Source organism: Contarinia nasturtii, unplaced genomic scaffold, assembly GCF_009176525.2.
Source record: "Contarinia nasturtii isolate CC-2019 unplaced genomic scaffold, AAFC_CNas_1.1 Cnas_scaffold_810, whole genome shotgun sequence".
NCBI classification, from domain to species: domain Eukaryota; kingdom Metazoa; phylum Arthropoda; class Insecta; order Diptera; family Cecidomyiidae; genus Contarinia; species Contarinia nasturtii.
The window spans coordinates 2,177,590-2,196,149 of record NW_022198157.1 but is presented as its reverse complement, the minus strand read 5'-3'; the positions used below and the strand labels follow the sequence as shown (position 1 = coordinate 2,196,149).

The window sequence follows — 18,560 nt, the reverse complement described above, 5'->3', positions numbered from 1 at the left end:
CTGTTTTTTTTTATATAAAAATTTGTGCTACTTGACTCAGTGTTATATACCCACTTCTGTGAATATTAATCATTACTAACAAAATAGTATTTTTTCGATTTAATTTTTTCGAAAATAAAAATTGTGACGAGCTTTGATATTATCAATATTAGTCTAGTTTTTTTGACCCAACTCCATTTGATTAATATAAAAATCTAACCGTTCTCATTTTAGTTTCAGTTAATTACACAAATATTCAAGGACATCTTATTGAATATTCTATTGATCGTGGAAGTTATTATTATTGAAAGCTATTTGTCAATAGTTACCCGTTCTCCAAGGATACAATGAAATCTGGCTGGATTTATCGAAAAACTGGGTTTATTTTCATAAAAAAAAATCAGTTAAAAAAGACTGTTCAAGACGCAACACTTTGTAATTATTAACTATGGTACATTTTGTTAAATTTCAGTTTTCGGGCAAGTGCTTGCTCAAAAGAGCTAAAGTCCTTGTAGCCAAACACGATCACAAAACTCAAGAGTAGCACTAGTCACAGGTGTCAAACACGTTGTTGATCTCTTCATATAAGATTCAGCCTACTTGGGTCAGTGTCGTATATCATCGTTCTGTGAATATACTTGAAAATAAAAATTATTACAAACTTTTACGACTTTGTCGTTTTTTTACTTTTACTTTTGCCCTGACTCCAATTGATTAATAGCATTTACTTTGAAATTCTTCTGATCGATATTTTTCTTTTTCGCAGCATTCTACAATGAACAAGGTCATTGGATTGATACGGCTCCAACAAATAAACCGGGCAAATACAACATCAGCATTGATGGATTTTCCTTTGGAAAATGGACGTCCAATAAACAAGTACTTTACTGGAGATGCAGCCGTGCTCAAGCCATTGGGTTTGTATAAATTTCCAACTTAAATCATTTTACCATATGAGTAGAAAAAAGAAACAGAATTCTGTTTGTTAATTTGATTTCTAAATATTTGTCAATTTTACTTTAAGATGCAAAGCACGAGCCCGAATAAAGACCGCGGAAGGTTTACGAAAAATACATGTGATTTGGCCTTATCACTCCCATGGGGTTAATGACTAATAAAATAGATAGTAGTACAATTTGTGAAGTTACCAAAAACATAACATTCTTAAATAAAGTGTAGTCAAAAGTTATCTTTTTCCAAATAAAGAATGGTTTTTTAATCATATTTCAAATAATTGGGTTTAAATAATTTCCAAAGAAAATGACGGAGTAACACATCGGACTCATTATAATACAATATGATATTATTATTATAATAATAACACTTGGCCGTTTTTACTTTTAGGACCATCCGAATCGGATCAAGCGGAGGCATCTTGTTCAACGGATGTCGCAAACAAAACAACAGAGTATGCTTACAATCGAAAAGGACAATTGATAGTGAATGGCTACCCATTTGTGCGGTCTTCAATCAGAGGTGGTTGTCAAGATGCCAAAATTGACTGGCGATGTGCAGACGGTAGAAAATTCGGATGCAAGGCTCGAGTTCGTACAACGGGAAAAACGTTACAAATATCAAATGTCATTACGCACACTCACGAACCAAGAAAACAACAACAATTTACTGCAATTGTTTGGAATGAAAACAATTGAATTTATTGCTTTTTGATAAACTTAAATAAATTGAAAATAGATTAAATCAAAACATTTATGAGACTCTTGTTTTATATTTTAAGCCCACATTTTACTCTTAAGATCTTTGTTCATTAGATACCAACTTTTTATAATACATTTAATGATTGATTTATGTTGTTTATCGATTCACAGGAAAGATAAATTTAGACATGGATGTGAAAAACATCACGGTTATGAAGAATGTCAACCCGGATAATGTGCTGAAACGAACCAAAACTGGACATTGCTTGGTATTGGTGAAAAGGCCGCGCGTCAAGGGATACTGTGTCGAATGCATTAAAAGGAACAAGGATAAAAGATATTATAAAAAGAACTTGGGTAAAATTATCACTCATTGCCCGCAATGCCCGGGAGGCGATTGGATTTGCAATGAGTGCTTCGATCGCACTCATGTCGATCTCTAGACCACTTCAAACAACAAAACACCATTTTTATGCCTCTTAATCTTTTCTTATGAGAGCCAAATACGGATGATAACAACATTTTTGTACAATAGACATTGTTTCAATATTGTACGTACATTTGAACATTGTACGTGATTGAAAAAAGAACCACTTATATTTTGAAGATAATTTTGATGATTCGATAAAAAGTCATGCGTATTTGGCTCTCTTGAGCAGTAATTTTTTTTGTCATTTTGTAACTGTTGTATATACATATGGCATAGTTTTGAAAAGAGGTTTGTAATAGCATGTGTATGTAAGTTTGAATACCCGACGCATGGAAATAGGTGGACACCAAGTGCATTTATGCACTTTGTGTTTTTTTTGGTATCATTTTTTCAACAAATTCTTGACAGTAAGGTGAATTTTTTTATTTCAAATTTTTCGATGTGAAAATTACAGTGGCAGTCAAAATTGATCCGCTTCCACGTTCTTCTGATAAATATCATTTTCTCTCCCATTCACAATAAAGTCCCAAATATTTGACCAATTGTTTAATTTCCTTATCCATATTAGTACCAACACTCTCTTATTCTTTCTTTTTGAACTGAATTCGAACCACTATTTTGATTGCCAATCTTAGAATTGAAGAATAAAATTTTGTGACGATATAAAAAAAAATGCATTGTGTTTAATTCAACAGGAAAAACTTATTCTCAGTTTGGAACGTGAGCCTTTTTGATCTTTTTTAAATGAAAGTCATTTTCAATTGTTTTTTTATTATTATTATTTAAATGTATAAAAAGCTGGAATTTCCAAATTACATTTTACACGTCTGTTGAAAAAATTGAAATTTCTAATATGCAAGGAACAAGGGGGAGACACGGGCTTTAGTATTGCTAATTTTTCTTAGTTTTTTTTAGTAAATTGCATACAACGTGTACATTGACAGGACCTAATAAGCCTTAATTTTTCTTAGTTTTTTTAGTTTTCTAGTTTGTGTAGGCAAAGAATATTTCGATTTACGTTAAAAAAAGCACATTTCAAAAGTAAGAATGGTAATTAAACGATAAAAGTGCAATTTTTTCGGCGGCTTTATTTGATACATTATTATTGACTTTAAAACTGTACATTCCTTCAATCAAAAACGAGAAAGACTAAACAAATTTATACTCAAAGTTCAAATGTATTTAATCATACTGTGGAAATGGCAATAGTTTTTTGGATTCAAACATTTCTAAAATGTGTTGTCGAAAAATGGCCGAAAGGTCAAATTTTCTCGAAAAAAATTTGAAAGAAAACGTTGACGGTGTTTTAAGACATTGCGTTTTAGGATCACATCCAAGGATCAGTGTAGTTGCATATGCAATAGAAAACGGTCCACACGAGGTGCCATCCCATTGTTTTTTTTTCGCACTAACGTAAGTAATCTGTTCATGGTTTGGCGCCTATTTATAATAAACTTTTGTTGTTCACTCAAATCTTGATAGTATAGACTGTCATAGACGAACACCGTTTTAACGGCTGCCTCATAAAATATGCACAAGTAATGTCCTGGTTCTTCATCGTTTTTTCCACGTGAATATAAAATTTGGACATCGTTTTGTGTATCATTATAAGTGGGATACAGTTCGGGATATTCGTTGTCGAAGAGAATGGATACCATATCATAACTGGTTGTTGCGGCAACTAAATCATTAAAAAGATTAATTGTAAGCAATGAAAAAGGTTTGTTCGGTGTCTTGAGCTCCGCTAGCACCAAAGGATTAATTTCGCCATAAATATTCTTAATGTCCGGACGAGAGGAACTTATTGAAAAAAAAAATCATTTTGTAATGCTTGAATTTGTCTCTATCTCAAAATGTCTTAAAAACTTACCGTGGAAATGGTGACAGTTCTTTTTTCCGAAACATTTCAAAAATATGTTTTCTTAAGTACAGAGATTCATCAGCGTGTTTATCATTCATGTTAAAACCATAAACGGCCGGAGTTTCGCCCAAGATCAATGTCGTTGCATACGCAATAGCGAGAGGACCGTTTGACGTTTCATCATATTGTCTTGTTTTTGGCATAACAAAAACCGCCTTTTCAGCCATTGTATAACGTTGTTCAATAATTGAAAGTACTTTATCAGATAATTGTACAAAGTTGGTAGTAAATTCTGAATAGCTATTATAAATATAAACTTTTTTATAATTTGGATCATAGTAGACGCATAAGTAGCGACCCGAATTGATTACATTATTATAGAAGATTTGAATATCGCAGGTATCGTTGCATATTGCAGGATATTTCTTGAGGCGGGAATGGATGTTGATCATATCGTAATTATATTTTTCACGAACTAGTCGGATAAAATAATTGATTGTTTCATTGGTAAGTGGAGTATTTGATGTTGTCAGCTCAGTCAATATTTTGTCCTCGTTCAAACAATCAATGACATTTTTGTGAGTGAAAAGAAAACATCTGATTTCAAACGCAAACATTTTCAGTTAAAATTTATTTCAACACAAAAGGCAATAACTTACAATGTGAGCAGCAAATGTGATAATATGACCTTACAGTTCAATAAAGCCATCGTTCTACGATATCTGGATGAATTTCTCCAATAGTTTGACTGTTACACAGTTATGAATCCAAGACGTTACTAAATCTTTCAATCGTTATTTTCCCAATTTAAAAGAAGATAATCCAATAGCAACACGCGATATAATTATTAGACATTGACGATCCAATACGAAAGCTGTGTAAATAAAACCAATTGACAATTATTGCCAAACATTTATAATTATTCGATAATATATAATTATGTGAAATTTTTGTGAATAATTTACAAATGACGACCGAGAAAATGCACCGAGTATTCCCCAAGTTCGGAGACAGTGAGTAATCTTTTCAAAGCTCGAAAATGTAAGCATTATTTGATTTTTTTTTTTCAAAATCGTTACTCATTGGGTAATATTCCTTCTAGTTCGATTTGAAAACTTTCGATACTTCACTTTTATCTACAATCCATATTATTCAAGGTGTCTGTTAAGTTAAGAATTCGGCAGTTATAATGTTCACTCTCTAGAGCTTTTCATAGAATATATAATAAAATTTGTGTAAAATAAAGAATTCTCAAAGTGTTCACTGTTTTTCTAAACAATTTTTATAGAGCGAATCATGCATTTAAATGTAAACTTCTCACAGCTTTCACAAGGTGGTGCTGTGCGTCAAATTCGCCGCGGCAATATTTACAACAACTAAATTTACTTGAATTCGGGGCGTCAGTAAACGTCAGATTGCAATACATCGACAATTTTTGTGAATCGCATACAAACGCGTTATCTTGACGAAGTGTATGGTAGAAAAAAGACAAAAAATTATATTTCTATCATTTGTAATTCAATTAAAAGTAGTAAATTCCGTCAAATAGTAAGAATAAAAGACTCAATAAAACAGGAAAAGTTACATCAGAAGAGATAAAAAGCTACCTAATTGGATAAAACACATAATTTCCGATGCAACGTAAAAAAATTGTCATTTTAATCAGTTTAGTTTTTGGTTTTTGACTTCTCGGCAATTACTGAAATAAAAAAAGCAGTTCTTTGTGTTGATAAGTTCTGTGTTTTACTGTTTCTTCGATTTGCTTCAGTTGACTTGGTCGTGGATTTTCAGTTCAGCTTGACCATCATTCGAGGCTACAATATTTACTGAATCGTGGATAATTTATGTGAAACAATCAATTGTCTGTCAAAGAGAAACTATAACACACTCTCATAGTAAAAAAATACATCGTATTGTGTAATGAATGCTGTGTATATCGTACACAAAATATCAAGTGAATCATTCTTTTTTTATATATATAGTCAGTGTGAGCGCTCGCCATATAATTGAGACACAAAAATTCAAGTGCAGTGTTTTTTGTGTAAGAGGCATTCATTTTTGACAGAATTTTCAATTGAAACCGAAAGCGTTAAATAAAAATGATGGTTGAGGACGGAACAGCCGATGCAACAAAGAGGTAAAATATTCGCATCTTGATGCAGCACTGGACCTTTTGTGTCATACTCATTTTAAGCATTTCATTTTTCACAATGTCTTCTTTTTCTTCCTGTTTTCGGTTGCCGCACAGACTCAATGTCAAAAAACAAACGCTCGATGGTAAGCATCACATTGTTTATTCACGAATGCACCAAATCCCATTCGAATTTACAAGTCATTGATTTTTTTTATCTACGAACTGTCACTATACGGTCGATATTTCATGTGGTTTTTTTCTTTGATAACAAAAAACATGATACTTTTTAGATGCGTATGCGGTGCCTGCGAACTTCTTGGAAATAGATGTTGTTAATCCAATGACCACGATTACAGCTGGAAAAAAACGTTTTACGGACTATGAAGTTCGCATGAGAGTAAGTATGATAACACATCGCTCGGCTGGCTTTAACGCTCTTGATACGAACGCCGACTATTTTTTATCTTATCATTTTTTAATGAAATATGGAGATGGTTTAATGAAGTTAATGCTAACTAAAAATGGGCATTGCCTAGCAGTGAGCGAAATCATACATTATGTTTCAAGTGACACCAACTGTTTCGAAATTCGCCTACTTTTTCATTATTTTATGCGTATTTTGCCCGGTTTTCGATTGTTTATTTCGTCATTGTTTTTGATTTACGAATTAAAAAAGTGAAAATATTATTTTTGCTAAATGTTTTCATAACGACGACATAACAACAAACAAATAAGCTGTATGGCTTCTCAAAATTAATTTCAATGCTCGCTAATTGCATTTCATAGAAAATGTTCAAAACTTAAAATAGCTTTGAATGCGATTTTAACGATTTATCATTTCGTGTTTTTTCATTAGAATTTGGGGAATAAAGTACTATATATATATATAATCAAAGTTGAAAATACATATCATTTTTCATGTGCGTTAATGCTATCATATTTGATTTCACAGACAAATTTGCCCGTATTCAAAGTAAAGGAATCGAGTGTACGTCGACGTTACAGTGATTTTGAATGGCTTAGGAATGAATTGGAACGTGATAGCAAAGTGAGTAATCAGTGAACCATTTAAAATAAAAAAAAATCAATAAAAATTTTCGTTTTATTTCGATTAGATTGTGGTGCCAGCATTGCCTGGAAAGGCTTGGAAGCGGCAAATGCCATTCCGTGGAGACGACGGTTTATTCGATGAGAATTTCATTGAGGAGCGACGCAAGGGTCTTGAAAGTTTTATAAATAAAATAGCCGGTCATCCACTTGCCCAGAACGAACGATGTCTGCACATGTTTCTACAAGAGCCAACCATCGATAAAAATTATGTACCGGGCAAGATTCGCAATACATAAAAGTGAACAAGTGAATAATAGGAAGAAAAACTGAATAAAGAAAAAAAAACAAACCGCAAATATCTAACGCGATGCATTGTGTGTTTCGTGTGAACAAAAAAAAACAACTAACAGTTTAAAATCCGTTTAAATATTGTTCAAAATTCCGAATAGAGAAACAAATCAGAGCCGAATAATATAAATAAAATTATTATGATTACAAGACTCGGAGAGAGAGACTCAATGGCAAAATGTGCTTTTTCCGCATTTTAACCAAATATACCACTGCAATAATTGTGTACAGGTTTTACATTTCTTTGGTATTATATCGGTTAAATGCTCTGCACCATTTTTTATAGAACAAAGGATACATTATTCCGCATTCATTTCGTGCTACTTCCAAATCAAAATATTTCACCGGAATCTCTTTCGTTCTAATCTGAGTTTTTTTTTTATTTCTAAAAAAATAATTTATCAAATCTCTTCAGTTGCTCTGCAATCGACTTGCATCTACTTTTTATATACCAGTTTATTTTTATCCAATTGGCTTGTTACAAAAACATATACTATATCGTAAGAAGAATAAAAGAAAATGTTACAAAAAATAAACTTTTTGGAATGAATTTAAAGAAAATTGGACAGTTTTTTATAGTTCGAATCTTCTAGTTTATTTTGATTGAGTAAAAGGAATACAACAAAAAAAAATGTTTAAATAAATTATGTTTGACTCAACACATACAAAAGTATATATATATTATGTAAATGAACGACTATGGAATACTGTACAAATTTGTTTCAATGATAATTCACAATTTTTTTTGAGGTAGAAAATTGATGTTAATATTTTTTTTGTCTGATTTTATAGTTGGCTTTCAAAATCATATAAAAATTGGTGGAATAGATCAGCCATTCTATGTTTCAATACGTAATAACTGAATATTGACCACTCAAACACACACACAACAAACAATCATTTTATAAATATTATGGCAACAAACAAAATTTGCTCTACTCTGTAGCTGACTTTGTATTTTTTAGCAAATGAAAAACGGATATTTCTATTTTACAGGTTCATTTAACATAAACTATGAAAAAGCAAATAAGATTTTACTTTCTAATTTGACGACGAAAAAAACAAGAAACACATGTGTATTTGGTCCGAACTGATGGGATATTTTCTCATAAGTCTGGAGTATATATTTAGTTGATATACAATCTTTGGCTAAATTAATGACACACACACATATATATATATATAAAAAGAGAAAAAAATTCATGTGCAAAGAGTTTGCAAGGAGATGTACAGTCATTGACAAACATCCTTGGCTAGTGTTTTACAGTTGCTACGAAAACGTCATACAAGTTGTATGACATAAGCCTAAGTATTTTGAATTATAATGTTATTTTAATAAACAAAAATGAATATGAAAGAAATGAAAATATACAGCAAGAAATCTTTTGAAAAAAACTACAAACTCTGGTTTTTTTTAGTTTTCATTCATCACTTCATTTTTACACATCACTAATCGAATTATTCCATTTTTATTTTAGGTACCATACTCACTGGTCGATCAATAATGTCTCTCGGATGGCAGTTGAACTATTTTTTGATTTCATAAATTTTTTTTATAGCAAAAATAAAATAAAATTGACCTTATTATCAAAAATCATTTGGCTTCAAATTTTGATCAATCAATATCGTAGTGCCTTAAATTTTAAAACAAAAATAAACATAAAAGTCAATTTCAATGTTAAACCCAAATTTTCACCTTTTCTCTCTCTCTCTCTATTCCAATGGCCGACTGCAGGGATGCTAGATGGTGGCTTAAAATACGTGATTGGAATCCGCGGCAAAAAGAAACTACTGGTCGATGGTAATACATTCTACCGGTTTTTGTCAACGAAAACAAATCAGACATGGTACTGTTCGCAACGCAAAGGAAAGAAGTGTCGAGCAAGTTTTCGTCTATTTCCAAACGGTAAACTGTTACCAGTCATAACAGAGCATTCACATGATACACCTGCAGTCAATACTCGAGTTTACATCACACAAAATCCAAATGATTTGTACTATGACGTTGACAATCATGTACAGATTGATGTAGTGGCATTTGTGAAAGATGATCAAGCTGCCAGCGAGACATTCGAATAGATTTTTAAGTTCAATTGGCCATTTTTACCGTCCCGTATTTGACGGTAATTCAAGTACAAACATTTGAAAATAAGTCGTTTATAGTCTATTAAGTAGTTCAATGTAGAGTAAATTGTATTTGTTCTTCTTCTATTTTTTTTTGCTTAATTGTACTTCAACTCAGATTGAAAAATAAAACGATAGAAAATCGAGTGAAATGACATTAATTTTGTCACATGTTCAGTGTCCGTCTCGTATCCGTGATGGTTGTATTGTCCTTGCGTGTTTTGTTAATTAATGAAATTGCAATGGAATTTGATTTTTAGATGGATATAAAACCAATATGGATGGATGGTGTTGCATTTGACAACGAAGCCAGCGTCGAATTGACGTCGTCAATAATTAAATGCCTCAACACCAAACGATTTTCAACGAATGACAATTGAAAACTATTACATCGAACTGCAAAAGCTTGGAAGGTAGAGTAAGTGTCTTCCACGAAAGATCGTGGTATGTATCTATAACCAATTTGAATGGCACCCAATCAGTTTGGATGGGCCAACAATGCTGAATAAGAAAATTGAGGATAATAAATTCGGAGTGTTCCCGATAAGTTTTAAATAGTTTTGTGATTATGGGAATTTTGAAAAGTTTCTCTTTTCTTCTTTGATTTTATGGATGAACCGAAAGTAAATGCGCCAAACCAAAATTGTTTTCCAAAGTTGTGTGGTAGAAAAAAGCGTCGAATAGTTTGTTTTGCAATCACTGTTCAACTGCATTTATTTAATATCAAATTCAATTTATTCGGTAACAAGGTAAGCAATTTAAAAGAGAGCGCGTGCATTGAGCTGAGAAAAGATAGATAAAATTCAATTATGTATACAGAATCGGAGATGAAGTCCCATAACAATGGAAATTCGTGCTCCGTTGATGCCAACGTTCACACGATGGAAGAAGATAGAAACCAATCAAAGTTGTTATCATTGCTCTAGTTTCGTGAGCGCGAATGTGTGTGTTAAAATGGTTGGCTAAATGTGATGGTGACAAAATGTTGTGTTTCGATTGAAAATTGTGCCAACAACTAAATTGAAAATATCGAATAGACAATTTGTGCGACTACATTCGCCCACGAAACCATAGTTTTCATTTCCTTGCACCGGATATAATACTACGTATCCTGTCAATCTGTGCCAAGCCACATGCCATTCGTTCGAATAAAATCTAATTTATTTGCGGCAATGTTCGTTATCTTTTTGCTTTTATTACGATAACATTGTATATTATATATTAAATTGAGTTTTTCCATAAATTGAAATCGTCAACAAACCTGCACCTGTACACACGAGCATGCAGAATTTGACGTAGCGTGATAGAATGAAATATAAAAGATTCAAACTGTTGATATGTTCCGCGACCGTACAGCTTTTATACGGACAGAACAGCAGAATAACGCGCTACGTTTACGATTGAATCGGTGGTGTGTCCGCCTCGCATGCCGGTGTGTGGTGTACAAAAACATTCTGCTGCTGCACATGTCCCTTTTCGCATGTCGAGAGTTCGCGGTACCGTACAATGCTTTGTTTTCACTTTTCAATATGTTTGTGTGTTGTCGGTTGCGACATGGATAAAATATCTCGCATTCGTAGCAGCAGAGAAATGCGGCTCGCTTTTCGCCCGTACGTTTGTGGGTTCATTGTGGCATACCAAAGAATGAAGAGTGCTTGCCAAACACATGAGAGAAAGAAGAAGGAACAAAAAAAATGACACGGAAAAAAGAAGACGGCATACAAAGAAATGTGCACAAACAGAGAGTATCTGCTGGCATAGCGTTGAACTGTGTGTACTGTGTATAGTAGCGCCGAGAGAGTAACAGTAGTAGTCAGAAGCGAATGAAATTTATTAACCAAGACGAGACGCACACATGTCATCATCATCATCGGTTCATCGGTAAACCAACTGATATATATGCGATTGTTGGCATTTTCGCTTTTATCATTCAGTGTTAAGAAGTCGTTCGAAGTGTTTGCGCCCACCAAACCGTGTGATGCTGCATTGAAATTAACGACTGTTATCAAAGGCAACAAAGTGATAGAATAACAACATTTTACGATTTAGCAATAAACCGTTTTAAGTATTCATTGATTGTGTGTGAATTTCATTACGACAGTGTCAAGTGGCATTTTCATTGAGGGTGTTTGTGTTCTTTTTGAGCTTGGAAATTTTCCATTGAACATTTTTTAGTTTGATTTCTTAATTTCTATCATTTTCATAGTGGATTCAATCAAATTTAAGCTCTCGATGTTTCATGTTCATTCGAACACAACTTAGTGACATGATTTACTGCTCGGAACTCAATTAAATCATCACAATACTTGAAATGAATATCATTTTTGGCATAAATTCGACGGAAATGTATCTACCCGGAAAAATCGAATGAGAAAAAACCATTCGCCCCACTAGGGAATACAGAGAGATTGACGAGACTCGTAGTGCACACACACGTTATGTGTGCAGATAGAAAAATCGATTTTATCTACACATGAGAACGAGACAAACGCGCACACAAAAAAAAAAACACAACAAACAAACAAACAAACAAATGAGAAAAAAAATGGTTCAAACGCGTACAACAATGCAATCGATGCGGATTTCATTCATTGATTCGTAAATAGGTTATTCGAATTGTGAGTACATATTTTCACGTGTACAACATTGAAAGAGAGAGCGAGCGAGAGATACAGTGTGTAAGACAACAAACGCAGTGTGTGTATTACACACAGCGACTAGGAAACGGAATAAAAGACGAACAAAAGGCGGAAAATTTCGTTTTCATTGAAAATGTTGTCGGTTGACCAATATCACATTGATAGTGAGTTCAACGGTGGTTTTAGTGCAGTTGGCGACTCTGAATTGGTGAACCTTCGGCCATGTAGTGGTCAAACACTTTTGAATGCACATCAATTACAACAAAAACAACAGCAACCGCAATCCAAATCGCCAACGGCAACAGTGCCGACCAAACAAAGTTCCCAAAGTTCCACACTCGTGCAATCCAATTCGAATAGCAAGAAATCGGTCATGCTGAATTTTAAGTCGGGCGTCACAATTAATAGCACCGTTGAGGAATTTGGCAATTTTTCGACACGATTTAGTGACACATTTACGCAAAATCGACGTCATTACCGTTTTTGGTTGATGACCGTTGGTGTTGTAATCAGTTGTTTATGTTGTTTCGTGTTTGGTCTAAGTTTCAATTATTTATTCGACACGCAACCATGTGGCGGTAAGTGTTTCTATATTTACTACTTTGAAATTTCCGCCAAAAAAATATAACGGCAGAATGAATGAAAAACGAGAATAGATGAAAGTGTTTCTATTTGAAAATTAATATCCTTTTTGCTCGCTCGTTTCTATTTTTTTTTTTTTTGGTTCCATTAAAATATTACGAGTGCGCGTTTTTCTTTTGTTTCCTTCAGAAAGTGAACTATTTTATTATTTATGTCGTTTTTTTTTATTTTTACCATGTGAATGCGAATGAATGGACGAGTATGTGTTAGTTTGCAATGATTGTTCTGTTTTTATCCGTCGTAATGCATTTCATGAATTTTTTATCATGACATACTAAATTATTATTATTGAATAGCATGTGAAACTTGTTTTGTTCTCTCTCTCCAAAAATGCTTTCGCTCGTCATGGATATTCGGACACTCAACGTATCTCATTTTTTTCGTGTACCCAATTACGGTTCCGTAGCACAAAAGCATCTTCGAAATTTGTGTGTAACGGAAAATTGTATTCGAACAGGTAAGGCATGGTTGACGTGTTACTTGGGGAATACATCTATTATTTATTTACATTAGACACGTTTGAACTGAGTTCATCGGTTGTTTGGTTCGGTTTTAAGCTCTGTTGATCCACATCCTCTCTTTATTTATTCTCTCTTGAGCCTTTTGCATATTTTGACTATAGTCATTTTATATCGAACACATTATGAACAATACCTGTTTAAATATTTATTTCGGTAAGCAGAGAATTGTGGGAAAAACTTTTCTCGTCACACAAACATTCGATGGATTAAGCTTTTGCAATAAAGTCACTCCAAATGAAATGTGTACCAATTTGTCCGGGCGCATAAAATTATTTATGAAGATCGATGCTTGAAAAGTTGTAAGATTCTTGTTGGCTTTCTAAATATATTCCGATTCACACATGTGTACATTTCACTCAAGCAGCAACATTAAGTCGCACAGAATGTAGATAAATCGATCAATTTTCATGTTTGTACGATTCGATCAAAGAAATTTCCGACTGATTTCACACCTCGATTCGCATTTTCATTTCAGCTTCATCATTACTTTCGGCTATGAATCGGAGCGTCGACCCATGTAAGTTTGCCAAAATGAACCCATTTGATTGAATCAGCAACAACCCCTTTATCAACAATTTTTACGTTCTCTTTCTCTCTATCTCACACTCTTTCTACTTGAAATTAGGTGATAATTTTTTTCAATATGCTTGCGGAGCATGGAATAAGAAAAACATTATACCAGAAGATAAAAGTTCCTTTAGCACATTCGAAGTGAGTAGCTTTATGCAATTGGTTTATATCAAACGATTTCAATCTCCTTTTAAGCCTTTGATATGCTAATTCTGTAAACTATTGCATAAAACATTATCGCATTTTCCGTTTTCATCACATGGTCACCTCACGTTGTTAAGGTGTTAGCCGATCAACAGCAAGTAATATTGCGTCAACTTCTCGAAGAGCCTTCAAATCATGATGATAACAAAGCCACAATAAAAGCAAAACACTTTTATAAAAGTTGTGTGAATATAAGTAAGTTTTACGTAAGACGATTAATAGAAGCAAAAAAAACCTTTCAATTTGAAATGGAAATTGATTTGATTTCAATTTTACGCAGCTCAAATTCGTAGTGTTGGCGATTTACCATTGAAAGAACTGTTGAAGTATTATGGTGGATGGCCGGTGTTAGAAAAAAATTGGAAAAAACCCAATCAAAGTTTGGAAGCGATGTTGGGCAAAATGCACGGTGAATTGAATGAACATTTTTTGGTTTCGGTGCTAGTTGCACCCGACGATAAAAATTCATCCGTCAATATTTTAGTGGTAAGTTTTCATTCAGCCAACTTTTAGTTCTCAACATTTTCCAATTAAATGTTTTTATGTTGTCATTTCGATTATTCAATATTTGAATTTTAAATTACTTTTCTTAAACTTCGTAGATTGATCAATTGATTTTGGCGCTTCCGTCAAGAGAGTATTATTTGAAAGATAGTAGCAAATCTGATTTAATGGCATATCACAATTATATGACAAAAATTGCCGTTATTCTGGGCGCTGATCCGGCTTCAATTGCTGATGATATGCAGGAAGTTTTAGATTTCGAGATTCAATTAGCGAATGTAAGCGCGAATGTTCGTTCGTTCGTTCGTTCGTTTGGAAAATTGAAAACTTTAACGAGATTTTCGTTTCGTCTTATTATTTTGCAGGCATCCTTATCGGAGATCGAACGTCACGACACAAATTGTGTGTATCACAAGCTGACACTGGCCTCGTTAAAAACGCTTGTGCCGCAAATTAAATGGGACATATATTTTGAGGTATCCTATGTTCGTTCCTTTGTTACAATTTCCCGAACTATTCAACCATTTGACGGCCTAAGAAGAAAACAATAACATACAGAATATTCTGCAAAAAGACGAATACAAATTTATGTGAGCAAAAACCAAATATACAAACAGACAGCGCAAAAGTAAAACAGCCTACTTACGTGTGTTTCTTATGTAAGTAGGCTGTTTTACCTTTGCGCTGTCTGTTTGTATATTTGGTTTTTGCTCACATAAATTTGTATTCGTCTTTTTGCAGAATATTCTGTATGTTATTGTTTTCTTCTTAGGCCGTCATTTTATTGGCATCACTTTCCAACTTTCTTTTTGGTAGAATTCCTTTACACCGGAAACTAATATCACCGACTCTGAACCAATTGTAGTGTATGCCATTCCGTATCTTGTCGAATTGGGCAAACTAATGGCAGAGACAGACGAACGTATCATTCGAAACTATGTACTCTGGCGAATGGTTCTTTCACTTGTTTCACATTTTGTTGATGAGTATCAAAAGGAGCGCGTTGAATTTCAGCGAATTTTGTTGGGCATTAAATCGGAACGGCATCGTTGGTCACAGTGCGTTGATTGGACGAATAAAAAACTTGGCATGGCCGTTGGGGCTCTATTCATTCGTGACAATTTCAATTCGGAAAGTAAAGAATCAGCGCTGCAGATGATTCGTTCGATTCGGGAAGCATTTAACGAACTATTGGACGAAAATGATTGGATGGATGATGAAACGAGAGCTGTGGCCAAAGAAAAGGCAAATTCGATGAACGAACGCATCGGATACCCGGACATTTTAACAAATGTAAATTGCAATCAACCGAAAAATTTATAAAACTGAAAATGAAAACGAAACGAATTTTTTTTGCAGGTGACTGAACTGGAGAAAGAGTATTCAAACGTAAGAAGACAATATACTTTTTTGTTTCGTATTGAATTTAATTGGGTTCATTTTCTTTGACCAGCTGACGATATCGGATGATACATTTTTCGAGAATATTTTGAACATCTTGAAATTTGACTCGCAACGACAGTGCCAAATGTTACGAAAACCAGTGGAAAAGCAAAAATGGGCCACCGAACCAGCCGTTGTCAATGCATTCTACAATCCAAATCGAAATGACATTGGTAAATATTAAATATATCGTATAATATTCACTCAATTCGGGTGGTGAACGCTTCGAATCAGCATCTAAGAAGCAATGCAGCACAGTCGATACAAATATCTAGGGCTACTCAGACGGCAAAAAAACAATCACTGCAAATTAATCAATAAGTAATGAAAGTAATCACTAAATTTTTAAATATTTTTGTTACTCTTTAGTCTTTCCTGCTGGCATCCTGCAACCTCTTTTTTATAGCAAAAATTTTCCCAAATCACTCAACTATGGAGGTTAGTTTAGTTTATGTGAAAATTTAAATAAAAATAAACTGATTTGTACTGAATTTTTCGATATAGGAATTGGCGTCGTGATCGGACACGAAATAACACATGGATTCGACGATAAAGGTGATTTTTGGCGATTTTTTCAGTATTTCGTTTAACTTATTCAAGTTTTGTTTGAAATCAGGTCGCCAATTCGATAAAGATGGTAACATGAAGCAGTGGTGGAATAACGCAACGATAACAGCATTTCGAGATCGTGCACAATGCATCATTGACCAATATTCACGGTACAAAGTGAACGAGCTGGGTTTATACATGAATGGAAAACTGACTCAAAGTGAAAATATCGCTGATAATGGTGGACTGAAGCAAGCATTTCGGGTAAATTGCCAAATATATGCAAAATTCATGCTTTTTTTCAACTTATGTCGCTATCTTTTTAATTGCAGGCGTACAAAAAATGGACTGCTCAGCATGGAATTGATGAAAATTTGCCGGGTTTGGAATTGAATCATGATCAATTATTTTTCTTGAATTATGCACAAATTTGGTGCGGTTCAATGCGACCAGAAGACGCTCTATCGAAACTACGTTCATCTGTACATTCGCCGGGCGTGATTCGAGTGCTGGGTCCATTGTCAAATTCAAAAGAATTCTCCGATGCATACGGATGTCCATCTGGTTCGCCCATGAACCCGACGAACAAATGTAGTGTATGGTAATCTTTCATCATCCACGTGATCCAGACGGTTATCATCAAATCTTAATGAATAAAAAGAATGCTCTTACAGCAGCAACAACATTGTGATCGTTAATCGGTTTATAAATATTTAATAGACAAACAAGCAAAAGAACATATTTTCCTTCAATTAAAACAACACAAGAAAAAGCTTTTATCCAACACATTTCACAACACCCTAATCGATGTATTTAACGGATTTATTAGGACACAGCACGTGCACAATTTTCCTAATTATATATACATTTAAAAGTCAAAGCAAAATACCAAACTTTTATCTGTACATCATCGTTTGTATTTTAAGTAAAATAAAAATGATTTTTAAATGTTAAACTTCTACACACGTAAATACCAAAGAGAAGAATAAATCAACTCAAATCATTCAATTTATTTAAATATTGTTGAATTTTAAGCAATGGAACTTCTTGAGAATTTTGAGCGAATTGAAAAATCTAGTGAAAAGCATAAAAAAACATTCAAGGTAAAACAAAGTATTGGCATTTGCATTTACTTTCTGAATCTTTGATTTGGTAATGGACCATTGTTTTTTCTCATGAAAATTTCTCTATTTTGAATTTTTCTAAAGCAAAGGGGTAAGATCTCTTAATTCGTTTTCATCCTCAATTTCTCAGTGATGTATCAAACTTGTAATTGGGTTTGTTTGAAAAAAATTAAATATTTTTCACAGGACTCTTTTCTATTCTTTTCCTGTCATCTATCTCTGTTTCGAGGAAATAGGTTCTTTTCAGCGAAGAGCAAACCATTAAAATGTGACATTTTCATTATCTCCAAGAGAGGTATAACATTCTTGGAAACCTTGTTTGTAATCCTTAGACCAAATGAAATTTTATGACCATGACCAATAAATGTTTACGATTTCACATAAACAGAAATACACTTCATCGAAACACGTCAATATTTTGTGTGTTTTCTTTTCAGTTGGAAATGACACATTTTTACAACCAAATGAATCCTTTGCGACAGTAAAAACATTGAACATTTTATTTCACTTCAATAATAATTTCGGAATGAGATTCCATCAATTAGTTTTAACAACAGTTTAATGGTACATTGAATTTTCCAAAAACGGATACTACAATGTTCAAATATTGACACTAAAATAGAACTACGAACACTGGGATTTTTTTCCAACATTTTTTTATTTTGCACAAAATTCGTCTTATATACTTTGATACAATGGTATGCGAATGGGTCAAGTATTGATACATAGCAAAAATTAACAATAAATAATTATTGGAATCGTTCGTACTTATCTCAAACGAGA

General features: G+C 33.4%; 3 protein-coding genes across 3 annotated transcripts in view; all 3 read left to right on the top strand.

The window, feature by feature from the left end:
* Positions 1-2,163, top strand: part of LOC116341911 (modifier of mdg4-like) — a 78,072-nt gene extending 75,909 nt beyond the window's left edge. Inside the window, exon 4 of the mRNA XM_031769298.1 lies at positions 1,806-2,163. Within this exon, the coding sequence (XP_031625158.1) occupies positions 1,806-2,077 (272 nt within the window). The 3' untranslated portion in view covers positions 2,078-2,163. The remainder of the gene's footprint in view (positions 1-1,805) is intronic.
* A 3,209-nt stretch (positions 2,164-5,372) lies between these two features.
* Positions 5,373-8,116, top strand: LOC116341915 (sorting nexin-12). The gene is made up of 5 exons (XM_031769320.1): positions 5,373-6,062; positions 6,174-6,202; positions 6,350-6,456; positions 7,012-7,107; positions 7,175-8,116. Exons 1-5 carry the CDS (start codon positions 6,025-6,027, stop codon positions 7,403-7,405), a joined length of 501 nt encoding a protein of 166 aa, XP_031625180.1. The 5' UTR covers positions 5,373-6,024; the 3' UTR covers positions 7,406-8,116.
* Positions 8,117-11,408: 3,292 nt separating this feature from the next.
* Positions 11,409-17,643, top strand: LOC116341925 (neprilysin-1). The gene is made up of 15 exons (XM_031769336.1): positions 11,409-12,798; positions 13,269-13,319; positions 13,859-13,900; positions 14,009-14,094; positions 14,235-14,352; positions 14,438-14,643; positions 14,760-14,939; positions 15,027-15,137; positions 15,478-15,954; positions 16,021-16,050; positions 16,115-16,277; positions 16,474-16,542; positions 16,609-16,659; positions 16,721-16,917; positions 16,986-17,643. The coding sequence occupies exons 1-15, from the start codon at positions 12,354-12,356 to the stop codon at positions 17,256-17,258; spliced, it is 2,499 nt and encodes an 832-aa protein (XP_031625196.1). The 5' UTR covers positions 11,409-12,353; the 3' UTR covers positions 17,259-17,643.
* Positions 17,644-18,560: the final 917 nt, after the last annotated feature.

Excerpts from the sequence above, each read along its gene's own strand:
- LOC116341915 (XM_031769320.1), top strand. The coding sequence starts at position 6,025 with ATGATGGTTGAGGACGGAACAGCCGATGCAACAAAGAG. Across the intron at positions 6,063-6,173 it reads ACAGCCGATGCAACAAAGAG|ACTCAATGTCAAAAAACAAA; the intron begins GTAAAATATTCG and ends GTTGCCGCACAG. Across the intron at positions 6,203-6,349 it reads CAAAAAACAAACGCTCGATG|ATGCGTATGCGGTGCCTGCG; the intron begins GTAAGCATCACA and ends GATACTTTTTAG.
- LOC116341925 (XM_031769336.1), top strand. The coding sequence starts at position 12,354 with ATGTTGTCGGTTGACCAATATCACATTGATAGTGAGTTCAACGGTGGT. Across the intron at positions 13,320-13,858 it reads GGAAAATTGTATTCGAACAG|CTTCATCATTACTTTCGGCT; the intron begins GTAAGGCATGGT and ends TTTTCATTTCAG. Across the intron at positions 14,353-14,437 it reads TAAAAGTTGTGTGAATATAA|CTCAAATTCGTAGTGTTGGC; the intron begins GTAAGTTTTACG and ends AATTTTACGCAG.